Here is a 22,907-nt window from a genome sequence, read left to right as displayed (position 1 = left end):
AACAATCTCCACTGAAAATACGGTATTGTTCAAAAGCCGGTTTAGCAATGTATGCATGCAACGAAGCTAAGCAAAAACGTCCGCGATACAAATATTTCGCTAACACCATGTCCTCTTCGGTGCAGGCCCAGTGCATTTCCTGGTGAATGTCATGCAAGCCTCGGGCGAATTCGAGATCAGCAAAGGCGGAACGCTTGCGGCTAGCGGCTGCATCCGTTTAGCGGAAGAAGGACAAAAGGTTTTGGACAAATATTCACAGGGCCCACCATCCAAAACTGGAGTGAACAAACTAGACGCCGAGAACTTTTATGAGGAATTCAGACTGAGGGGATACGAGCGTCAAGGAAAGTTCAAAGCCGTCCTCGAAATTGATTTCGAAAGTAAGTGAATCAATCCTTCGTGCCCTACGACTTGCAGTGGCTTTATCTAGCGTTGTCATTCGGTGAACACGAAGTGGTGAGAGCAAACACACAAATGGCATTGAGAGCCAGCTTCCTCGTGCACTGATCACGGCCTAGCAGTGGCCACTACGTACTTCTCTTGAATTTTTCAAACGATCGTATCGCGTTCAACTTCAAATTGCCGTCAACACGTTGTACATTCCACACTGCTTGGACGTTAAGGGAGGGAAGCTGTTGCACACTGCGAGCAGTTAGAAGCAGTGGGAGTGCGATTAGCGGCGTTGTTACGTAAAAGGCTAGTACCGCGCTATTCAGAGAGCTTTGGAACTTTTTCCAAACTGGTTTCGTGAAGTGCGGGCTAAGCAAGACAATAGTAGATCTTGGAGAACCGGCTGACACCGTCGACACTGTATGCAGCCTCAAGCCCCTGGGTGATTTAGAAGTGGAAACCTCTGTATTTCGCCGCCGTGGTACGGTCTCCTCCTAGCCCCTTTCCCGCTGGCAGATCTGCCTCCCGTCCTTTTGAGCAATGAATGGTTTTCCGCGCCGCTGCCCGTTTCGCCGCTCCCTGCGTCACAAGTAAGAAAGAAAGGGGGAACGTTGTGCAGGACCTCAGAAGCAAACACTTGTTTTTAGTGCGAGAACGCGTAGATTTCTGTTGTGCTTTGCTCTGCTGTTCTCTCTCCATATTTTTGTCTGTCTTTGAGGCTCTCCGCTTTCAAAGCGGAAACCATACGATTGACTGATGCGGCCGAATTTCATCCCGAAAGCCGTGCCTTGTAACCGAGGATGCTGTGTCAGTCAAGAAAGTCTTATTCAAGGACCTTTTAAAGATAACCTTCAGTGAAACTTTCAGCAAATTAGCGATAAGTTTTCATCATTCCCATAAGTGCTGATTTTGGTGTTCGTTGAAGACAATTTATTTGTATTATCCCCGGTGTTTTATCCTTAGTCACATCGTACCTTAAATTACGACGCGAAAAGAGGACATCAATGTTGCACATTTTCAACTGTTTATTTTCTAACTAGCGCTGCCTATGTGTATGTGCAGAGCATAAATAAATCACATGAAAAAAGTAACAATTTTTGCGTAGACGCGATTATGTCAAAACATTTCCTTGTTTTTCGGAAGGAAATGAACTGTGGCTTTGTATAAGGCGTTACACGAAGTGTTTAATCTCTCAGGAACCCTTCGAAATGTTGTTTGACCACAATTTCATGATGGCTAAAAAATGAAAAGTTTGTCAAACCCTGTTCGTGATAACTGCATCATTTTGTGTCTACCATTTCCGGTCACAGAATGAGTTATGTGATGCCAGATTTTTCCCGTTACATTTAAATTTACGCTAACTTGCTACCCAACGTCAAGTATAAGCAGGATCCTTTCTTGGTGCTTTTCTATCAGGTTCCTGTGGCACCATAAAGTGGGAGAACAACTGGGTGACGTTCATTGACAGTATGCTGCAGTTTTGTGTGTTACCAAGCCCCAGGAAAATTTGCCTGGTGCCAGTCAAGATCCAGTCATGTCGAATTGACCCTGAACTTCATGTTCGCTTAGCCCAAGAATACGGAGACGCAGGTGAGTGAATGCCTTTGAGGGAACGGCAAAAGCAATTGAAAGCGATTAAGCGCACTGTCGTACTTCCCTCATTAGTGAAACTAACATGGTTGCTTTTGCGATTACCTGCATATGAGCGTACAGACAGACAGGGAGACACGTGCACATGCACATGTTTGTGTGTAGAAAGATTACAAGGGGAATCTGAATGTGAAGCAAGCAGTTACCTGACTTACGGAACATGCAACCATGTATACATAAATTTTGTTTTGACTATTGTCAGTTTATACTTTCAAAGATAAGGCTAAACATTTTTCCGCGTTGATATCGATATACAACCTGGGAAACCATTCCAAGAGAAAAAGATACAGATAAACTGCTTCTGGACCTCAGATTTTCTGCAAAAATTTGATACTCTCTAGCCGTTTGCAACTATAAAGTGAAAAATTTGTTGAAGTGTCGAGCTACAATCACCGACTGCATGAGACGAGGCTGTGTTTCCGTGTAGTGTTGCATTCTTTCGAAGCGGGCTGCTTATCTTGATTTCTCATGGAAACTTCCGAAACAAAAATCACTTGCTACAGCCGCGACGAATAGGGTCGTTGATCAAAATTTTTGTATGGGCTAGTCGGTGGTTCATCTTAAGGAAGGTAAAACCAGCGCAAAAAAACGGGGACACAAGAGAGACACAACCAACAGGACTGGCGCTGAACTAACAGCTGAAATTTTATTGAAAACGGCAGAGCTTTAAACACAAACAGGCCATCACAATTCCAAGAAGATAATGACTCGCCATAAGATTATATAATGCCAGCATCATTATTGATGCTGGCATTATATAATCTTATGGCGAGTCATTATCTTCTTGGATTTGTGATGGCCTGTTTGTATTTAAAGCTCTGCCGTTTTGAATAAAATTTCACTTGTTAGATCAACGCACTCCTGTTGGTTGTGTCTCTCTTGTGTCCCCGTTTTTTTGCGCTGCTTTTATCTTCCTTAAGGGTCGTTGAGGTCAGTGAGATCGTACAGAACCAGCGCATGCTAAGATCATCATCAAGAGAAAAAGGCTACACAAGTCTACCTCAAAAGAAGTCTACCTCAAACCACATTCTACCATTGCCTACCTCAAAAGAAGCCAAAAGATGTGAAATTTCGCTAGTTTTAGTGCTTACAAAGCCCAAGGGTCCTCTTAGGAATAAAACATTGATTTAAAGTTCTCTCAGCTCTTTATATATCTAAATTGTTTGAAATACCTGGCAATGTACTTATTTCTTTAATTAATGATACTGTGTCTCATTCTGGCAGGTAAGTACTTGTTTGCACTTTCGCAACATCGCATAGTACTTAGCTCATTGAGTTTTACACCCGGCGCAGCTGCAAGTGTGAACAAGGGCTAACAGGGAGCTTTTTATTTCTGCAGGTATACCAATGGCTTACGACAGATGCCTTAATACATGGCGCGCTGGAGGAATTGCCATTTTGGGCCTCAAAATAAAAGTCACCCCGCAGCGCGCTCCACAGCAAGCACCTTGCCTCGACGAATACAAATTCGTGCCGTACATTGACGACGATTCTGCCGAGATCGAACGGCAAGCTTGCGTGCGAGAATACGTTGACACGTGCACCAATGTTGCCGGGCGCATTCTCAGAGCACAAGGGCAGAACATGTCACAGAACTCAGAGCTTTCAAAGGACCAGTGCAAGTCGCAGGAAGGAGTGTGTCGCAACTACCTAAAGCACCCTTCTGAGAACCACGTCATCCTGCAGGTTCTTGCCGACATCGAGAAGACTATGGAGAGTGGTGCTTCGAATCTGAGTTTCGCTGTTCAGTCGACACTGGCCACCTACGGGAATGACCTACACCATGACCTGCTTAATACAGCTCTGTTCGGAGAAGATCCACTAAGACCCCTTATTGACGTGGTTGTGGAAAATACGAGTTCCAAGAGGATATGCATACTGGAACTGGCGGCTGCAGGAAGTAACGTACTTCTAGCGCCCTGTGTATGTTCTTTGCTTCACCTGTCCAATACCTTGCTGAAGGTGGAGTACACTGTTGCACATCCACGCCCTCAGAGTCTCGCGGCTGATTTAATACGAGAAGACATTAGGACAGTTGCGTGGGACCCGACCTCTTTCTCCAAGACGCACCTTCCTGAGGCTGACTTGATCGTCATCCGCGATGTTCCCAGCGAGAGATATCGCCTTGAGGCTTTGGCTGAACTAATATCAGCGCATTGCAACGAAAGCGGATTTGTACTTATCCACTACAGGACAGCCCTGACTACGGCCGAAATATTCTTGTCTACAGTAGGCGGAGTTTCACTGTCACACTACTCAAATGAGACCACTGAGTCCGTATTCGCAAGTTTTGGTTTCTGCTTGATCGGACGCAAGTCTAACCGGTTGTCGACGCTTCTGCTACTGAGAAAAGTGAAGGTGGGAGTCCCAGCAACGAAGCGGGATATGATCAGGGTACACAACTCGAGCTTTGATTGGGTGGACACCATAAGGACTAGTGTACTCAACTGCGAAAGCAACTCTGATTGCCCGAACGTTTGGCTTCTTGGTGATGACTTTCGTACCAGCGGTATTTTGGGTCTGATGAACTGCCTCCAAGTGGAAAGAGGTTCAAACTGTATTAGGTAAGCATTGCACAGTTCTAATAGAAATTTACCGCTTCAGCTAATCGACAATGAAGACACAACCATGCATAAGTAGCAATGGATAAGAGAAGAAGATACAGCCGTTCCTCCGCTAATCATTTATTTTTGATTATTTTGCTTTTGGCTACACAGGAGAAAGCTTAATGTTAGATTGACTTCGCTCCATGTCATGATGACCGGCATTAGAAATGTTACTGAGTGGGGCTTTATCATGTATACTCAGGAGCACATGCCACCACCTAACTAGGAAGGCTGTTAACGGGTCATACGGTGCGCTGAATTTCTTATTGCATGCGCTTTATTCAAAAGCTGCGTAAGCTTTACGAGCCAGACAAGCAAGCCATGCGTGACATATGCAGGGAAATGCTGGTCAATGTGGCGAAGGCGAAAGAAGCTACTGAGTGAAAGTACATTACAATGAGGTCACTATTTGAAGGCATTTGAAAATCTGCTTACGCAATAGGTGATGAGTCAGCTACTGCAGCCCGATAGTTGATGGTGCTCCTCGACGCACTAGGAAGGAAAGGAATGTATACAAAGGTGCGTTTTAAAAGAACGGTTTTTCTTTGGCTACTGGAATAATTTTTTTCGCAGTTTAAAAACGCAGGCACTACATCTGCGACGAACACACAAGGGACACCTGCTAGAGAATTATTCCAGCGAGCAAATACCAAGTAGCCCAACTTAATGTTTTAACGAATTTTTCTCGTATACTGGGGGTGTTATCAAGAAAATTCTTGAAACATACCATATCTAAGGAAACAAGCTTGGCAAGCATGATCGTGTTAACCAGAGACGAATCGGGAGAAAATGCAGTACAAAATAATATTGAGTGACAGTAACGGGAATGAAGTGCCCAACGATGGTAAACTGGCATAATAAGGCTGATGATCTTGCACTTTTGTTTGTTTTCTGCATTTCTGTTTTCTTGTTATTTTCTGGTTTCTCAAGTTTACGTAAGGCATGCTGAGAGGTTTGAGCCTGACCGTGGCAAACGAGCGCTGTTTTCTTCTTCACCCTCGTGACGGCTTATCCGCTCGGTCTTTTGCTTTGCGTTTTGCAGTACGTTATTTTTTTTTGCAAAGTTTGCGCTATTTGTGTGAAAATTAGTACATTTCCGCCCTTAGCTTCCGCTCCTAATCTTAATCTGAGTACTATATTTCAGCGTAGTGACAATCCTTCTTTCTAATCTTTCTTTACGTTACTTGCATTGTCGTCGTTCACAGATGCTTATGTGATGCGAGCCAGACGCCATCAAGCTGCCCGACCGACTATATGGCGGAAACCGGAAAACTCAAAAAGATTTTGGAAAGGGACTTGGTTATGAACGTCTATCGGGATGGACAATGGGGATCATACAGGCATCTGGCTACTCAGAGACGTGAGTGGATCGTTCGCATTTATGTATCTTTGGCATATGGCTCCAAAGGTGAAAGAGGTGTATTCGGGATACGTGAAGGATACTAACCGTGGCAATGTCTTCATAGTGAGAAGCGCTAAAATTCACATATCTAATGAACGCAGTAAGTCTAATGGATTTTGAAACTGATAAGTCTAACTGTATGGGGATAACAAAATGTAAAGTTGGCCTTTATGCGAAGGTGCTCTAACCGAACCGAAAACGAGCTGACCTTTATTGAATACGTTCATTTCATTACGTACAAAAAAAAGCAAAAATTAAATGCAGGTTGCGCCTCTACCAATTTATTTCACCAAAAAGCGGCTCAGAGTCGACGCAGTTTTTGGTGGCGGTTCACAAAGGTATGCCGCAATTCGTTTCAAAATGGTCATCACAGATTACTATATGGCGTAGTTGTCACGATTTCGAATCCCGTGGCCTGAGATACTTATATCCATTTTTTATCAATAAATGCATCTTTCGTTGCCTGAAGACCGTCACTATACCCAGATAAAAAAAAAAGAAATCGATTATTGTATCTTTCAGTTTTAATTTATCTCAAGGATTTGTTCTCGGTGTTCTTTCATCAAAGAGCAGCGTCGACTATAGGAGCGACGAAAAACTTGGGAAAATCCAGTTTAGTTTCCTAAATTAAAATTCCTTACATATTGAAATGGGGAAGAGGGTACGAAGGAAAGTAGAAAGAGATAACTGATGGAGATTGATGTGAAATTAGAAGTTTATTTAGGCGATTGCGTTGAAATTCGCCTAGCACGCTTGGTAGTGATGGCGAAGAATTAAGTATAAATGAGGACAGCTGTATGAACCGAGATCAAGGTGAGGCGCTTCAAGCAATGAATTCAGAACATGCTGAGGAAGCACGACGAAAAGGGAAATTCTGGGTTTGCCGTTTAATCTGTGCGCAGCCGTATCTGTCAATATAATTTTGTTTATAAGTAGCGCGTGCTTTTTTCGTTTCACGGGGAAAAACGTACTCTTAATGACTAGTGAATATGACTTGTCAAAATATTTTTTTGTCATGCTTACTTTCGACCCACGCAGCGTTCCTGAACTGTCGTTGTTTGGGCCCCTCTTTGGGTGTTGCTGTTTATACTAAAATATTGTGTTTTTTTTTTAATGATCGTTGAAACGGGCGGATTGTAGTAAAAAAAGAACGGGCTTTGAATTAGAAATAAATAAAACATGCTCTTTCAACGACTGCCGCAGGTGGAGCTCCGAAGAGGATGACAAAATATGCCTTCCTTAACGTAGAGACTAGCGGGGACCTTTCGAGCCTAGAGTGGTGTGAGTCTCCGCTGCGCTACGCGGCTTCACCTAGCGTCGTCGGCAGAGTGTTGTGCAGCGTTTACTATGCTCCGCTGAACTTCTGCGACGTCATGGTAGCCTCGGGAAAGCTTCAACCAGAAGAGTTTCCGGGTGGGTATCGTCTGTGTGAACCTGCTCTCCGTTTATAAGGCTCTACGATGAGGTTAACCATCACATCTGTTAGAATGAGCTTGGTACACTTGGAGACTGCTTGAAGCCCTGCCTAGCTCTGGGTGGCGTCCTATATAGTAAGCAGGCGCCGCTCGTGGTAAAGCAGGCCTTTTATCCAGCTGACCGCGCTTCGGAAAATATGTAAGCGTATGCTTAAATTTGCGGCAATTTGAAGAACAGAGACAACCGCCTGAGAAAACTATTGGATATATGTGCTCTGAAGTGAAGGCGGATTTTCTAACGGCACTAAGCTAAAATAACGAAAAAATGAGCAGAATTCTGTAGTTGCCAAGAACACCATTAACACCTACACGTTTACGTTAACAGTAATAAGAATTTTAAGAAAGGCTGAAGAAGTGGGCAAAAGAGAAACCTTCTGCGAAAATGCTGGCTTTAAACATGCTACCACACCGAATCTAAAAAGTGCGTTTCAATTGTTTTGAATTTGAACCCACGAAACAGTATCTACATCAGAAAAGACAAAATTATACACTGCCTTAGCCTGCATGGCGCCTGGTGCGAGCAAAAGTCAGGTATGCTCTCAGTGCATGAGGCGTAGCACTCAGCATAGATGCATTGTTTTATTCCAGCGGCAGAGTTAACAAGAATCAATACAATTAATAATACTTTGAACCATAGTGTGAAAAAAAACTGTAAGGAACAATTACGCTCCAGCTTAAGTATATGATGCGATGGCTTTAATGAGTTAATGCCCATATATGCGGGATTGGTAATTCTGTACTTTGCATTTAGAATCGCTGGGAATCCTCACACCACTCCTGGCTCAGTGATGCAACGGTTAAGCGATGCGCCACTGCCGTGCGATGGCAGGTGCTGCAACCGGTGGGGACTGTGAGACCCCATTTGTTTTTCCCGAGAAACCTCTCGCGACCAATCATTCATTTAACTGCCACCTGTCACGGTGGTAAGTTTTCTCACAATCTGGTAGCCAGGTGGGATTACGTCACAAGGTCACGTGCCCTACGTGGCCCTTGGACGTTTTCGCTCACGCCACCACTGGCTACGACTAGCCTGGGTTTTCCGCTGAATTGGACCGTTAGCGGCGTAGAGTTTTGGGTCTCCTAATTAAATACACCGATATCCGTTAAGGGTGAATTTTCTGGTTACACGGCTTCAGCGTCGCTGTCGGCGTAACATTTCGTCGCATTGATTGCTCATAGTGTAGTGACATCACGCATGGCGTCACTGCAACGCGCCACGTTCATTGCTTAGCGTTCAATGATGTTACGCATGACATTACGGCATACGCCGAGCCAACGCAACATGGGGAATGGTCCGAACGTTCTGACGCACGACTTACAGCATAGTGACGTCCCGCGCAGCTTAGCACAGAAACAGGCAAATAATAAAAGATAAGTGATGTCGTAGCCACCGGCATTTACGGCTGTCGCTGAATCTCTAGATCGTTACGCTGTTGTAACTGTCATCTGGTTTTTTCTTCTTTTGTGATTAGAGAATTGTAGACATCAATGAAAGGGAAGTGCTGGCTGTGCTCAGCGCACCAAGTTAAGCTGCATGTGTTTCAGCAGTGGGCAAAACTAGAAAGCTTGCTCACAGCGTTCGACCTCCGCGATGCGTCGCAGGCGACGTGGCCACCAGCGACTGCGTCCTTGGCCGGGAGTTCTCAGGCCGTGACCCCAAGGGACGACGGGTCATGGGCTTGGTGCCTGCCGGGGCCATGGCGACAGCGGTCGCGGTAGATCCAGACCTGCTGTGGGATGTTCCCGATGATTGGAGCCTAGAGGAAGCAGCAACGGTTCCCGTTGCATACTCCACGGCCTACTATGCGCTCCTACTACGGGGCAACATGCGGCCGGGAGAATCCCTTCTGGTTCACTCCGGATGCGGAGACGTCGGACAGGCGGCCATCTCCGTCGCCATGTCCATGGGATGCACTGTCTTCACCACCATTGGTTAGTGCCCAGCGTAGAGCATTGAACCTAGTCCATTTGTTATTCCCAGCGGATATCAGTGACAGTGAGGGCTTCCTAAGGGCGCGTACTGAGGGCTTCCTCACATCATGCGCAGTCAGCAGGATGTCCCAAGCAGGACAGGTAATGGGCCCAGTACTGGAAACGTATTGGCGAAGCCGGTCCTGCAAAGGACCAGAACGAAACCATTCATTTGCAATAATGGGCCGATTACTTCTGCTGGTTGGGTACTAGACAAGCTGTCGCTAGCAGAAAAGCGCAGTTTGTAGCTTTCACTGATAGTTGCGCCATCACACGGACAAAAAAAATGTGACTGAAAAAAACGCGAACCGACTTGACGGCTCAGAAGCTGAGCTGGTATAAAGCAGCATGCACCATGGCGATTCGTGTTTATGTATATTACATTTAAAAAATGTTCTTGCCCTTTAGACGGCATGGCAGAAATAAAGCTTAATATTGCAACGACGACAATGCAAAGGCCACTACGCTTGTAAGCAAAATGCCCACGCTCTCCTCGTCTTTGCTTCGTGCTATATGAACGCCACATTCTTTGTTCCAAAATTATGTCTGACTAACCGGCCCTCCAGTCCCCAGGGTTGAGGCGTGATGCAAGCATAAAAAAATAAAGCATTAGGAAACAACGGAGCGAAAGTGATCTAGGTAACTGAAGGCAAACGAATAGCTTAACGACGTAAAGGTAAATAGGGCTGGAAAGTGAATGACGGCAAATATTATTACAATGCGGCATCAAATTACTTTTTTGGCGTGTAAATGTAGAACTCGGATTTTTTATGGTTTATGGGGGTTTAACGTCCCAAAGCAACTCAGGCTATGAGCGACGTCGTAGTTAAGAGCTACGAAATTTTCGGCCTCCTGCGGTTCTTTAATGTGCACTGACATCGCACAGTACATTGGCCTTTATTTATTTATTAAATTATCTTTTTATCTTTTATTTAAAAATTGCATTTGAAATGCAATTTTTGCAAAATGAAATTCTTGCAAAATGAAATGCAAGAATAGAAAAAAATTTAGAACAAAATACCTGAACGTGAGCGTTTACCTTCTTTCTTCGTTTTCTGTAACTCACACCACCGTTAAGCCAAGATTAGGTGAAGGACTGCATGGTCATATTTTATGCACCTCACGAAAAACAAGAGACAATGTATTGGACGCATAGAGCATGTGCACACTGGAATAAAAAAAAAGAAATGGCCCACAGCTGCACAGCATTTCTCCAAACAGCGGATTGCTTTCATAGCGCGAATTGTTTCGTAGCAACGTGCTCTATTTATTAAATGTAATCAGACATCCTGCTTCAGTTATCGTAACTAAATTTTTCTCGCTATTATTCCTTGAAGTGCTAGGACTGTTAAGGGAAGGGATGTTATTTTTTTCGTTAAAATGAAGCAAAAAGCTTGTAGTATGAAATGTTCCTAACACCCTGGTGATGCCCCTTAGGTTCCAAGGAAGAGCGAGAGTTTCTCAAGCGTCGCTTTCCTCAGCTGGAGGACCGAAACATCGCCAACTCACGAGACCTGTCCTTCGAGGAACACGTTCGGCGAGAAACCAGAGGCAGGGGTGAGTGAGATGTCTACATAGTGATGAAAAGTGACTAATACAAAAGCCGCAATGATAGTGACAGATGCGTACCCTGTGCAGCCGCGTTATTTTTCGCTCATAACCTCTTTTAATACTGGTTCCTTAAAGCTTCTTTGTTTCTTTTTGTTCAAGGTAATAGGGAAACTCACAAAATGCAGCTTACAATGCTTTGAATTTTCACGATCTGCTGCCGAGAGCTTTATCGGACAGAGGGCAAAACACTTGAGTAGAACAATTAAGCAAACAAGTGAAGGGGAATGAGGGGCTCGTTATATAAATATGAAAGAAGCCAACAGCCACAGAAACCAAGGGGCACAGGGGATTTTTTATTTTTAATTTATTAATTTATTTTGTAGTGTTGATCAATTTAGAATATTACTGAATATGTTATGGCTTAGAGCTAATTGATTAGAAAAGCAGAAGAAAAAACAACCACTGCCGCCGGTGGGTAATCAGTAAGGTGTAATCCATACTGAGAAAGAAGCACTCAAAGCCGTGGTGAGCACCAAGGCAAGAACGTACGACGCAATCTAATGAGTGTAGCTGTAAATGCAAGCATTTATTTCTTTTTCAGCCCCCTGTTATCACTAGATGTCGCGTACGCAGTCAACAACACGCCTAGAACAAGCCAACCAGGCGTTGAACACAAGACTTTTGCCATCTGTAAACATCTCGATGCAGTTTCCCGCTTGAAATCTGTAATACAATGAAGCCCAGCTAAGGCTGCCTCCATTTTGTTAATTTGAAGTCCAGCCTTGTTTTTTTAGGAAAGAACCCAAGTGCCACCTAGTGTCCACCTGCTTCCAAAAGGGTGCAGGTCTAGTGATAAGGCATCTGTGTAGGAGAAATGCTGGGAAAATGGTCATTGGGCCAAACTTGTGTAGCCAAGAAACACTGCTTCTGGACGCTTTTTGTCTAAAGGTGGCATTACGCTTCAAAAATTCGCATTATCGTCAATATTTTGCATGGGAGCATGCACGATCTTGAAAGTTACTGAATAACTGACTACATATAAGGTGCGGGTACCTAGCTTTGCCTAACGCCGTATACCTTTACCTTTCTTGTCGGTCCGTAAACTCTGATTTGGATTTGAGATGCGAGGAGATGTTGCAAGAACATGGCGTCTAAACCTGTTGCAGCCGTTTCAGTTGTAATATTATGCTGCAACCTTAAGAGTGTGAGGAGAAAAGCTGAGAAGGCGGGTTATGCACGCGGGGCGTTATGCAATTCTAAGCGTCTCTTGTAGTCCATAAGCGTTCACCACCGCTCTGCTCCTTCATACCAGGAGTGGACATCGTGCTCAACTCCTTATCTGAAGAAAAGTTCCAGGATAGCCTGCGCTGCCTGGCGAAACACGGCCGTTTCCTTGGGATCGGGAAGTTCGATTTGGCTAAGAACTCCCCGCCGGACATGGCCATTTTTCTAAAGAGCGCCATCTTCTGTGGTATCTCGCTGGAGTCACTGCACGAGGGTGGCCCTTTCGTGGCGGAAGACAAGCGCCGCTTGAAAGATCTCTTCATTGAGGGCATCGCCTCCGGCGTATTGCGGCCGCTGGACGTAATCCACTTCGAACGGGAACAGGTGCAGGAGGCATTCCGCTTCATGGATTCCGGAAAGCACATCGGAAAAGTTGTCGTCAAGGTAAGTCACGTTATATTTTAGAGGAGTGACGCCACGCACGCCTTCCCATCTCATATTGCGCGAAAGATGGCTTGAAAAATCCAGACGAAAAGAAGTAATCTGAGGCTAAAAAACAGTGCAAACGGGGACGAAGCAGAGAGAGGGACACGACGCTTCGTCCCCGTTTGCGCTGTTTTTTAGCCTGAGATCATGCACCAACCAGCCGAAATTTCCACCCTTTTGAAAAGAAGTAGGCAGCATGAGCGCTAATGAACTTTACGTAGAAGACATAGCGTTCCGAAGGCGGAAAGAATACGACGAAGAGAGTGAACATGAAACGACAATGGAACTGACAGGTCATGAGGAGGAGTTTTTACCTAATAAAATAAAGTATTGTTACGTAGCGGCCAGCAGAAGAATGAGATGAGATGACTGATTGCAGTGAGATTATTTAGAGGCAGCTGGCCTAGCCCGAGCGCTCAGTCCCGCGCCAGTGCAGCTTCGTCTTCTTCATCACAGTATCAAGTACCTTGAAAAGAAAATAAAGTTGGTTTGGTTTGGTTTATGGGATTTAACGTCCCAAAGCGACTAAGGCTATGAGAGACGCCGTAGTGGAGGGCTCCGGAGATTTCGACCACCTAGGGTTCTTTAACGTGCACTGACATCGCACAGTACACGGGCCTCTAGAAAATAAAGTATTAAGTACCTTCATAACAGCCATTCTGATTCCTCCGCTTTGGAAATTGTAGTATTTCCTCTGTATTGAACAATCCTCAGGAATAGCATAAAGGTGGAAACGCAGTGTTATTTTAATTGTGCGCATTGGGCTCTAATTATACTATACTCAAAGACTTAAAAAACATCACAGGACGGTTACGAGTCGGCAACGCTAATTATTGAGCATTAGCTGTGACGTGACTCAAAAAAATGTTTTACACACATGCTCAGTTTTTTCGTCACAAAGTTAGAGAACCGCAGGTGAATCCGAACTTTCCCAGGACTGCAGTTATACTATGAAGTGAAGTAATTTCGAAAGGTTGCTTACAGCGAGACAGTTAACCTCTCCGCCTGTTCAGACACGCTGGCTAGAGTGCACTAGCTTGAACACCCGTCTGGACACTATAAAACGAACCGTCTTAGCAGGCTGGGTTATCCGAAACTGGGCTTCCCCGACAAGACATGCCGGCATTTACGGAGCCTTTTCCAAGCGCGCAACTGTAAGAAAGCCGGTCGCCGGCATAGGGGAAGGTTGTACCGATCCTTGTGAATCCGTGGTACCCAGCCAACCACCTCCTGTAGCTCAGGCATATGCCCATGCTACTAGGCCCTGTGTCACCTCCCACCATCACTATCTTCCTTCTCACACATTCACGATTCCTTATCTTTCTAAAAGTGGAAAGGGAGATTACGAGCTCACTACTTTGCCACCCGTAGCCTTCCATCATCTCTCCGTCTTCCATTGTTAAACAACGCGGGAAGACAAGACACACTAAGGGAAGTACACGCACACAAGCGCTTGCGTTGCATGCATTGTTTCGTGTGTCCTGCCTTCCGGCGTGTTTAACAAGCAATCAGTACAAGCTTGCCCAAATCACTGCCTTAATTAACGTAATTCTCCCTCTTTCGTCTCCACATTCTCTCTTCTTTCTCTTCGTTAAAGTAGAGAGGGAGATTTCGCTCCACTTTGCCACCTGCGAACTGAGGCATGGGACGGCGATGACGCCGGCGCAAAACAGAGGAACGAGCTAACAAGAGCTAACGCTCTATAACATATACACAATTTGCACTCCACCTGTCAGGAGGACTTGCAATTTTGGCGTCAATCCGCCGCAGTGGCTCAGTGGTTACGGCTCTCCGCTGTTGACTCGAAAGACGCGGGTTCGATCCCGACCGCTGCGGCTGAATTTCGATGGGGGTAAAATTCTAGAGGCACGTGTACTGTGCGATGTCAGTGCACGTTAAAGAACCCCAGGTGGTCGAAATTTCCGGAACCCTCCACTACGGCGTCCCTCATAGCCTGAGTTGCTTGGGACGTTAAACCCCAATAAACCAAACCAAACCAATTTTGGCGTCACCTTTGTCAGAGAATACTGTTTACTGTTACCTGCTAACGTAGCAATGACTATTGCTCACAGGTTCGACCGGAGGAAAGCAGTCGCTTGACAGCCGCAGTGTCGCCTTTCGAAGTAGAGGCGGTAGCACGGACCTACTTCTATGAACACAAATCGTACGTTATCGTCGGTGGCCTGGGCGGCTTCGGCCTCGAGCTCGCCGACTGGATGGTGGGCCGCGGCTGCCGCAAGTTGCTGCTCAGTTCTCGGTCGGGAGTGAGGACGGGGCGCCAGAAGTTCTGCCTACACCGTTGGCAGCAGTCCGGAGCTGAAGTCCACGTGAGCACAGCTGACGCCTCTACGAAGGAAGGAGCCCGGGAAATTATTAAGGAAGCATCGGCTATGGGACCTGTCGGCGGAATCTTCAACCTTGCAATGGCAAGTGCAGAGAATGTTGATCAGTAGTAGACATGTGATACAACGTACAGTGTAACGCTGACAATATTTCTCGGATATAACTCACTGATAGACTAACACTGAAATTGTAGATGCAGTGAAAGAGGGGTCAGTGCATGCCTGGTACGTAACGAATACAGAACACAACTGATGGTCCTCAACGGTAAGCGAGTAGATTCGAAGCAAAATCTGACGTAGCTGGGGCAGTGATGGCGGTCGCTATTTGAGCTAGCGGAGACCTTTCTAATGCTAACGCACTGAGAATAACTGGATAGAGAAGGCCTCCGTATTGCTTAAAGAACTGGAAAGAGAGAGTTGCGGTTGATTCTGTGTGGTAGTGGCGCCTATATGTCACAAATACAAGAATAAAAACGCAGTACAGAGAATCGGTAAGAATCGAGGGTAGAATTGAGAAGAATTTGATTTGATTCGATTTATTGGGGTTTAAAGTCCCAAAGCGACTTAGGCTATGGGGACTCCGTAGTGAAGGGCTCCGGAAATTTCGACCACCTGGGGTTCTTTAACGTGCACTGAAATCGCAGAGTACACGGGCCTCCAGAATTTTACCTCCATCGAAATTCGACCGCCACGGCCGAGATCGAACCCGTGTCTTTCGGACCAGCAGCCGAGCGCCGTAACCGCTGAGCCACCACGGCGGGTCTGAGAACAATCGTGGCACCGCCTCGTGTGAATGCGAATAAAGATGCATTAAGCATAGCCACCAAGTACCGTTTGTGTGGTCGGATGCTAAAGAAGTCGCGTAACTTTTTTATGGAATAGGGGCACAATGTTTTGTGATTTGACTTTCACACGAAATTCAGGCCACAAGTTTTTGCAATAAAACGACCAGTTTTGAAGAATTACATTCTGAACGATAATCAGAAATACCATCAGTACGTTTACTGCCTATATGACCAATATTGCATCAACAGCGCATGTAATTACAATTACTGCCTGTTATTGTATGAGGCAGAAGCATACATTAAGAATAGCACTAAGAAACCTACAAGGTACCTGTTTCTAGTATATTATCTCCCGAAGGACGATCTTGGATTCAAATAACATTTAGAACGATTGCTAAAAAATTCGATAGTTTTTCGAGAAAACCTTTGCAATCGCTTTGTACATAATGAATTTCCTTGGGTTTTCTGCACGCCGTATTATGCACCCTACCTGCATATAATTTAGAGTGAACCACAGTACTCGCAAATAAGTTAGCAAACGATAATAACAGACACCTCTGGTTTCGTAAACGTACCAACTGCAATTATAATAAGGGAGTAATTATTCATTGACGTCCACCCGAGCGCAGCCATACGGCTACAAAGGAAAGCTATACAGCTTTCTCAGAAACTTCGTAGTTAAAGAAGTCCCCGGACCAGGACGAATTTTTCTTTAACTACGAAGTTTCTCAGAAAGCTGTGTAGCTTTCCTTGTAGCCGTATGGCTGCGCTCGGGTGGACGTCAATGAGTAATTACTCCATTATTAGAAATCTACTCCACCTTGGGGGATTCCCCTAAACATTTGGTCACCAACTGCAATTCGATTGCCACGCCGCTACGCGCAAGGTCCTAGTCGACATGAAGAGGAAGAAATAGGCTTGGGAAGGGCATGTAATGCGAAGGCAGAATAACCGGTGGTCTTTTAGGGTAACGGAGTGAATTCCGAGAGAAGGCAATCGTAGGAAGGGGTGCCAGAAAGTTAGGTGGGCGGATGAGATTAAGATGTTTGCGGGGATACGGAGGCCGCAGCCGGCACAGGGCAGGGCTAATGGGAAAGACATGGTGGAGGCCTTTGCCCTGCAGTGGGCATATTCAGGCTGATGATGATGATGATGATGATGATGATGATGCTAAAACGAGTCTCATTTCTGCCTCCAGGTGCTTCGTGACGCGCTGCTTGAGAACCAGACTGCGGAGTCGTTTGAAGCAGTGTGCAGAATCAAAGTAGACGGCACACGCCACCTGGACGAACTCTCCCGAGAGTTGTGCCCTGAGTTGGACCACTTCGTTGCCTTCTCATCCCTTGTCTCTGGCCACGGGAACGTGGGGCAGACCAACTATGGCTACGCCAATTCTGTCATGGAGCGCATTTGTGAGCGCCGCTCCGCAGATGGAGTCCCAGGTAAGTAAACTGACTCACTGAGATATCTTACCTGCACGTCAACAGAAAAAATAGAAACTGCCTCGGTGCGAATTCAAGTCGGCCGGCATCAGTAAATTACCGCATTATAAGCATAAAGAAGTTGATTTCATTCAAACCTTATCATTCATAAGCTAAAAAAGGCCAGACAACTGAAATGGATGCGTCAACCTCACCGGCATATGTTGCGAGAAAACTGCGATGCATCGACATATTTCAGGGGAACGGATCCAAAAGGCTTGTCTTCACGGGAATTCACTTAAAAAGAGCAAACACCGAGTCCTCGACGATGTAGACGTCACAGGAATATTTTTCTAAGCAATTTTCTCAGAAGTTAGTCTTTTGCTTCCGCAAATTCTGAACATTCTCAGGGACAGCCGTATACTAAATTTTTTCTACACACCAAAGCTGGGAGGAATAATGCTCAGAGTCCCTTAGGAAGGTTGTAGCTAGCGATGATAGTCGTGTTACGACAGTCGCTGACAATAGCGGATGATGTATTTGCAATTTCTTTTCTATGTTAGGCGAAAAAAAGATGGGAAAGAATTTGTTCCCTTCATTATAATTTGATTGTCTTTCATTGAGTTATAATACGTGGTGCCATGAAAGGGCGATATATAGCAAATTTACACGTGATTGTTCGGAAACTGCAATTCACCGTTGTCATAAGTTATTTTTGTGACTGCAATTCATTCTCTTTGTTTCTTTACTTTTCTTAATTTCTAAGAAGTCGACTTCTTTTGTTTGCTTCCCCGTCACACCCAACTTCAGGTACGAAGCTCAAGGCCACTCATAGTTTCTACTGCCTTTGCTAGCTTCGCCCTCGGTGCTTTGCTGAGTGGCGGAAACAGCGAGTGCGTATCTACACTCAGCTTTCATGATCAAGTGACATGATCTTCCGGCTGCTGTATGATTGGTTCGGGCTCTACCGGCTGCTATATGACTATGACTATGACTATGACTACTGCCTTGCTGTTAATTGTCTCTACGAAGGGTCCTTTAATAGCGCATTATGAAGGAACGAATGGTTTGCATTAGAATGAGTGGTACGCGATGTGTTTAACCGCGTGACCCTGCTGAGAACTTCCCGACGATGTGCTTTACCCAGATTATGTGCCGAGTTTGCAAACATGGAAGACTGGTGACACGAACGTCTGGAGAGCTCCTGTCACCTTTAAGGATATGCAAGTTTGCGGCGCATACCCGGGTCCAACTATAGAATGCCGTTTTTAAAGGCGCGCAAGGCTTGGGACTGACGAATGAGCAATTAGCTAACACCCGATATATTGTCCTTTCCTCTTGTTTATGTTGCATGCTGCTTACTATCCAAAACATGAATTAATAGCTTCCCAAGCTCCTAACTTGGACAGAGTGAAAATGAAGATCCATAGGCTAAATATAATGAAAAGGCGCTTGAAGTGCTTTAATGTTAAATGCTTGATTGGCCACTCATAAGCTTAAATTCGCTGCTGACAATGGCCATGATGAATCTTTCCACAGATCTGAGGGTTTAACTGATCTATGTTAAATTCAGGCTTTATGCTAGATGATCCTTTCTTTGAAGATACGAAGCTTTAGCACCGATGATTGCGCTGAACGAGTTACGGTGTGTCGCAACCCACACAGTGGCAAAACTCTATACGAAATCGAAACCATATTTTTTTTCCATCCAAAGCACTGGCAGTAGTTGTCTTTTATACCTCCGCGAAAATCGACTGCTAAGTCAAGTGCAGTTCTCAGCAATTTAAATGGACAGAAAACTGCATTTACCTGAAGTGCTAGCAGTATCTTCGCCCACGTGAAAGAGGTACCCGGCGCAGTTATCAGCCACGCATATCTCCTTTGTTCAAGAAGTAAATAATAATAAAATATAATGTAAAACCTTTGCTAACTATTTCTCCAGGCCTGGCCATTCAGTGGGGCGCCATTGGTGACGTTGGGGCGTTCTACCGGGCAAACGGTGCCGACGCAGCTCTGGGTGGTTACGCTCCCCAGCGGATCGCTAGTTGCCTGAGGGCACTGGACCAATTCCTGAACCAGGGCGTGCCCGTCGTCTCCAGCTTTGTCAGGGCCGACGTGTCTGCAAACTCGGACGAGGAGAAAGCTAAGCCGGAAGGGGACATCGTCCAGGCCGTTATGGATATCTTTGGTAAGTGGAGGCGACTAGAATCTAGAACATTATCTAGGATTTCGCTTACTGCACACTTTCTTTTACGTAAATAATGCCCTTCAAACGTATTTAAAGAACACCGCAAGTTTACGTAAACAAAAAAGCGATGGTCGTACTCGCAGTTGTGACAGATGGTTTGTACCACACCGCCGTACCGATTATCTCTGTCAGTCCCTACAGTACCTGCTTCCATTTCTTCTGAACGATTATGAAAAGAAGGATGTATATTTCGAGACCTACAGTAAAAAACAATTGCGATAGTATTTTGTAACCCACTAAACAACCTGTGTACAATAATCAGGCTAACTTTGTATTAGAGTACGACTGACATATGTCAATTCCGCTATGTTTTCAGATGTTCAGGAAGAATTGAAGCCGAACGCCGATCACCTGAAATTTTCATGAATAACGATTATCTTGTTAGTTATTGTACTCTATATTTGTTTGAATGATTGTCTGAAGATGTGTACTCACACTGTAATATAGTCTGTAACCACTGCTGCCTTGTATGGGCCCCCAGGCACCTTTCAAGCTGTCGTAGAACAGTTTTTTCGCCTGGGCGCCTTCAACCTCGAGTTGAAAATAAATGAATTGAATTGAATTGAAATTACTTGCCAATACAGCGTGATCCTTGCTCAATAGCCGCGCCTTTTGAACAATTATCCATAAGGCAAGGATTTGCTTCATTTATCGGCTATGATATAGCTGACGTCTTCTTTGCTTGCGTTGTTAAATATGAAGCAATTGTACTCGAGGTACTAATCAGTGTTGGCAATGTCCGTCCTTTGCTTTGTTTTTCGTCTGTTTGCGCTGTTGTATCGCAGGGTGCTGTAGCAACTAACCCAACTTTCCATATGTAGAAGTGTTCAGCAGACACGGCATTCAAGCGCCTGCAGAGAACCACTGCCTTTGGGCCAATGTTTTATGCGAATAACTGTATCCGGTAAAATGACGTAGGACCATTGCTCCCCGGGCGTTTACGAAATGGTGCTCGGAATGTTGTAGAATGTCGCAAGTGTTACCTGTTGCCCGAACACATTGCGGCCTACTTGTACTCGAAGCATGTGAGTTAGTAAGACAGAGAGCAGGTGCTCCTCAGACGGTGGAAAGTCTGGTCAAATCTCTTTCGTGGTCTTAAGGAAGTGTGTAGGTTGGCAACAAGGGTTATCTACCTCACAGTTATTTGATAGTCGGATACAACTTACGTCTGCAGTGAAGCTCCGCCCACGTTTAGCCTCCGCGCGCTGAATTCCTCCACGACGAAAAAGTAGTCCGCTGCTCTAACGTTTCTTTTACCTAAACAAGAAGCTTATCACAAGAAAAAAATTATCAGCTCTACAATTTTGATTCGCGGATTATTTTGATGTAGTAAAACATTAAAAAGTTGTTTTTGTTTACTGTTGCGACAGGCCAGCGTAGTAATACAGGACGTCGCGGACCGCGGCCCCGTGTTAGCAACTGCTGTTGTATCCTACTATAGTGATTTCACCCGCGAGAAATTTGTGCATTTCTAACACGAGTGTGTCCTGCAGGAGTGAAAGATGCAGCAAACCTGGATCTAAACATGAGCCTTGGTGACCTCGGCATGGACTCTCTGATTGGCGTTCATGTGCAGCAGACACTGGAGCGAGACTACGACGTCACACTGTCCATGACAGAGATACGTAATCTCACCCTCAACAAGCTTCGGAAGATAGGAGAAGGTAGTACAGGCAAATAAAAATTCTAATTGTATTCAAGATGTCCTAAAAAACCTTGTCTTCACACCCCCTTTAGTCGACAGTGCGTTAGAAAGGGAGAAGTGCTAAACCCTGACGAAATATTTTAGGAAGCCCCATGCCGACCATAAATGAACACATCTTTAACCTCGAACTAATCATCACGAACAACTTACCGAACATCGACAAAGTTTTTAAGAAACACTTTAACATCATCAAACAGAGTGTACGACCTTTAGAAATCAACCGAGCGCTCCCATTCAAAGCCCTCCGAGGGCCAAAAAATTTGCAAAACTATGTAGCCCAATCTGCAATCAGTAAACCGACGACAACAGGTTCCACACCCTGCGGGAAAGTCGGCACCAGAGCAGCGCACATGCGAATAGCACTGCCGCTAAGCACACATTCTAAAATCAAACTTTCTTTTCGAGACAAAAACTAAAATACAACTCTCAAAACAAAGTATACATGCTCTAGTGTGGAGAGGACCAAAAGGTGCACATAGGGCATACCGACCCTTCCTTCCGAATTACACTTATAATAACCACCGTGCGCATGCACATTAGCTGGCTGACCTTCCCCTCTCGGAATACCATCGACAACGAGGTCATGAGTTGACAGTGCTGCTAAGTAGCTTCTCAGACACCTGTAAACACGATAACGCGAATCATACTTTGTTTTTATATTTAATACTGTGCAAGCCGGTATAATTGAAAACCTTAATAAGCCTTCGGCACTTCCGAGGTCAGGCACCTAGTCAAATGTACCTACCGCCAAAGACCCATCTTCCCCCCCGCTGCTCGGAAAGCAAACGCCATATACTAATACTCTCCTTATAATAACTTCTTACAGCACCATGACTACGAATTCCGAGCTGTAGCCAATACACGTGTTTGCTTTCCTCTGCCGTCTTACTCTCTCACCCCAGTGTTTTCATATTTATTTTCGCACGCTACCACATTTCTTGGTCACGAACAAGGGTGTCTGTGTTGCCTATGCTTTTGCAAACCACCGGTTTTCATCCTGACTCTTTATTTTTTACTTAACTACACTGGATAAAAAACCCACTCTTTTTGTTTTCGCCTTTTTCTTTACTTTTCTTTTCTTTTCATTTTTCGTTTTGTTATCATTGTGTTTTCATCGCCTGGATTAAAATCTGCGCCCACTCTCTGCAACTCACCGCCGATCCTGGTGAAGGGCAGCTCCTGGCCTCAGCGGCAGTTTAATAAAGGTGTCTCTAAGAAGCGTCTCCAACTTTTCTACGTACGTACTATACGCACGCATGAACGTGCACACATATATATATGTATATGTATGTGTGCATGTGCGCTGTTCGAGTGGTCAGCCCGCGTATGCCGTGTTGTAAGCTGGTGGGACATGATTTATGAGAAAATAATTTATTGGCGTATAGTTCCTAACACGGCACAAAAGTGCACTGAAGAAGAACTGAACCAAAAGTATTACAGAAAATTAAACAGAGGAATGGCGCCCAAATGTTAGGCAAGATATGAAAATTAGAAGGCAAAATAAAAAGCAAAAAAAAAGTTTCAGCATCGGATGAAACAGTTGTAAACTGGCAAGGTACAGTAAAGGAGAAAAAGGTCCACGAAAGGTGGTAAAGTCAAAAGGCAAAAAGTATAAGAAGCAAAAAAAAATGGCAATGGCTTAGCTCGGCTA

The 22,907-nt window shown here is 45.0% G+C and overlaps 1 protein-coding gene across 1 annotated transcript in view; it reads left to right on the top strand.

Moving 5' to 3' along the window:
* The window catches only part of LOC149348189 (fatty acid synthase-like), a 52,814-nt gene extending 31,582 nt beyond the window's left edge, over positions 1-21,232 (top strand). Inside the window, exons 15-26 of the mRNA XM_089585763.1 lie at positions 126-380; positions 1,807-1,980; positions 3,380-4,604; positions 5,852-6,006; positions 7,252-7,461; positions 9,126-9,455; positions 10,932-11,051; positions 12,358-12,713; positions 14,828-15,181; positions 17,081-17,324; positions 19,246-19,491; positions 21,045-21,232. Of these exons, the coding sequence (XP_089441889.1) occupies positions 126-380; positions 1,807-1,980; positions 3,380-4,604; positions 5,852-6,006; positions 7,252-7,461; positions 9,126-9,455; positions 10,932-11,051; positions 12,358-12,713; positions 14,828-15,181; positions 17,081-17,324; positions 19,246-19,491; positions 21,045-21,232 (3,857 nt within the window). The remainder of the gene's footprint in view (positions 1-125; positions 381-1,806; positions 1,981-3,379; positions 4,605-5,851; positions 6,007-7,251; positions 7,462-9,125; positions 9,456-10,931; positions 11,052-12,357; positions 12,714-14,827; positions 15,182-17,080; positions 17,325-19,245; positions 19,492-21,044) is intronic.
* The last annotated feature ends 1,675 nt before the right edge of the window (positions 21,233-22,907 follow it).

Source organism: Amblyomma mixtum, chromosome 4 (assembly GCF_055824585.1).
Source record: "Amblyomma mixtum isolate Tamu chromosome 4, ASM5582458v1, whole genome shotgun sequence".
Taxonomy (NCBI): domain Eukaryota; kingdom Metazoa; phylum Arthropoda; class Arachnida; order Ixodida; family Ixodidae; genus Amblyomma; species Amblyomma mixtum.
The sequence above is the reverse complement of the archived record's forward strand: the minus strand, read 5'-3'. Positions and strand labels throughout refer to the sequence as shown.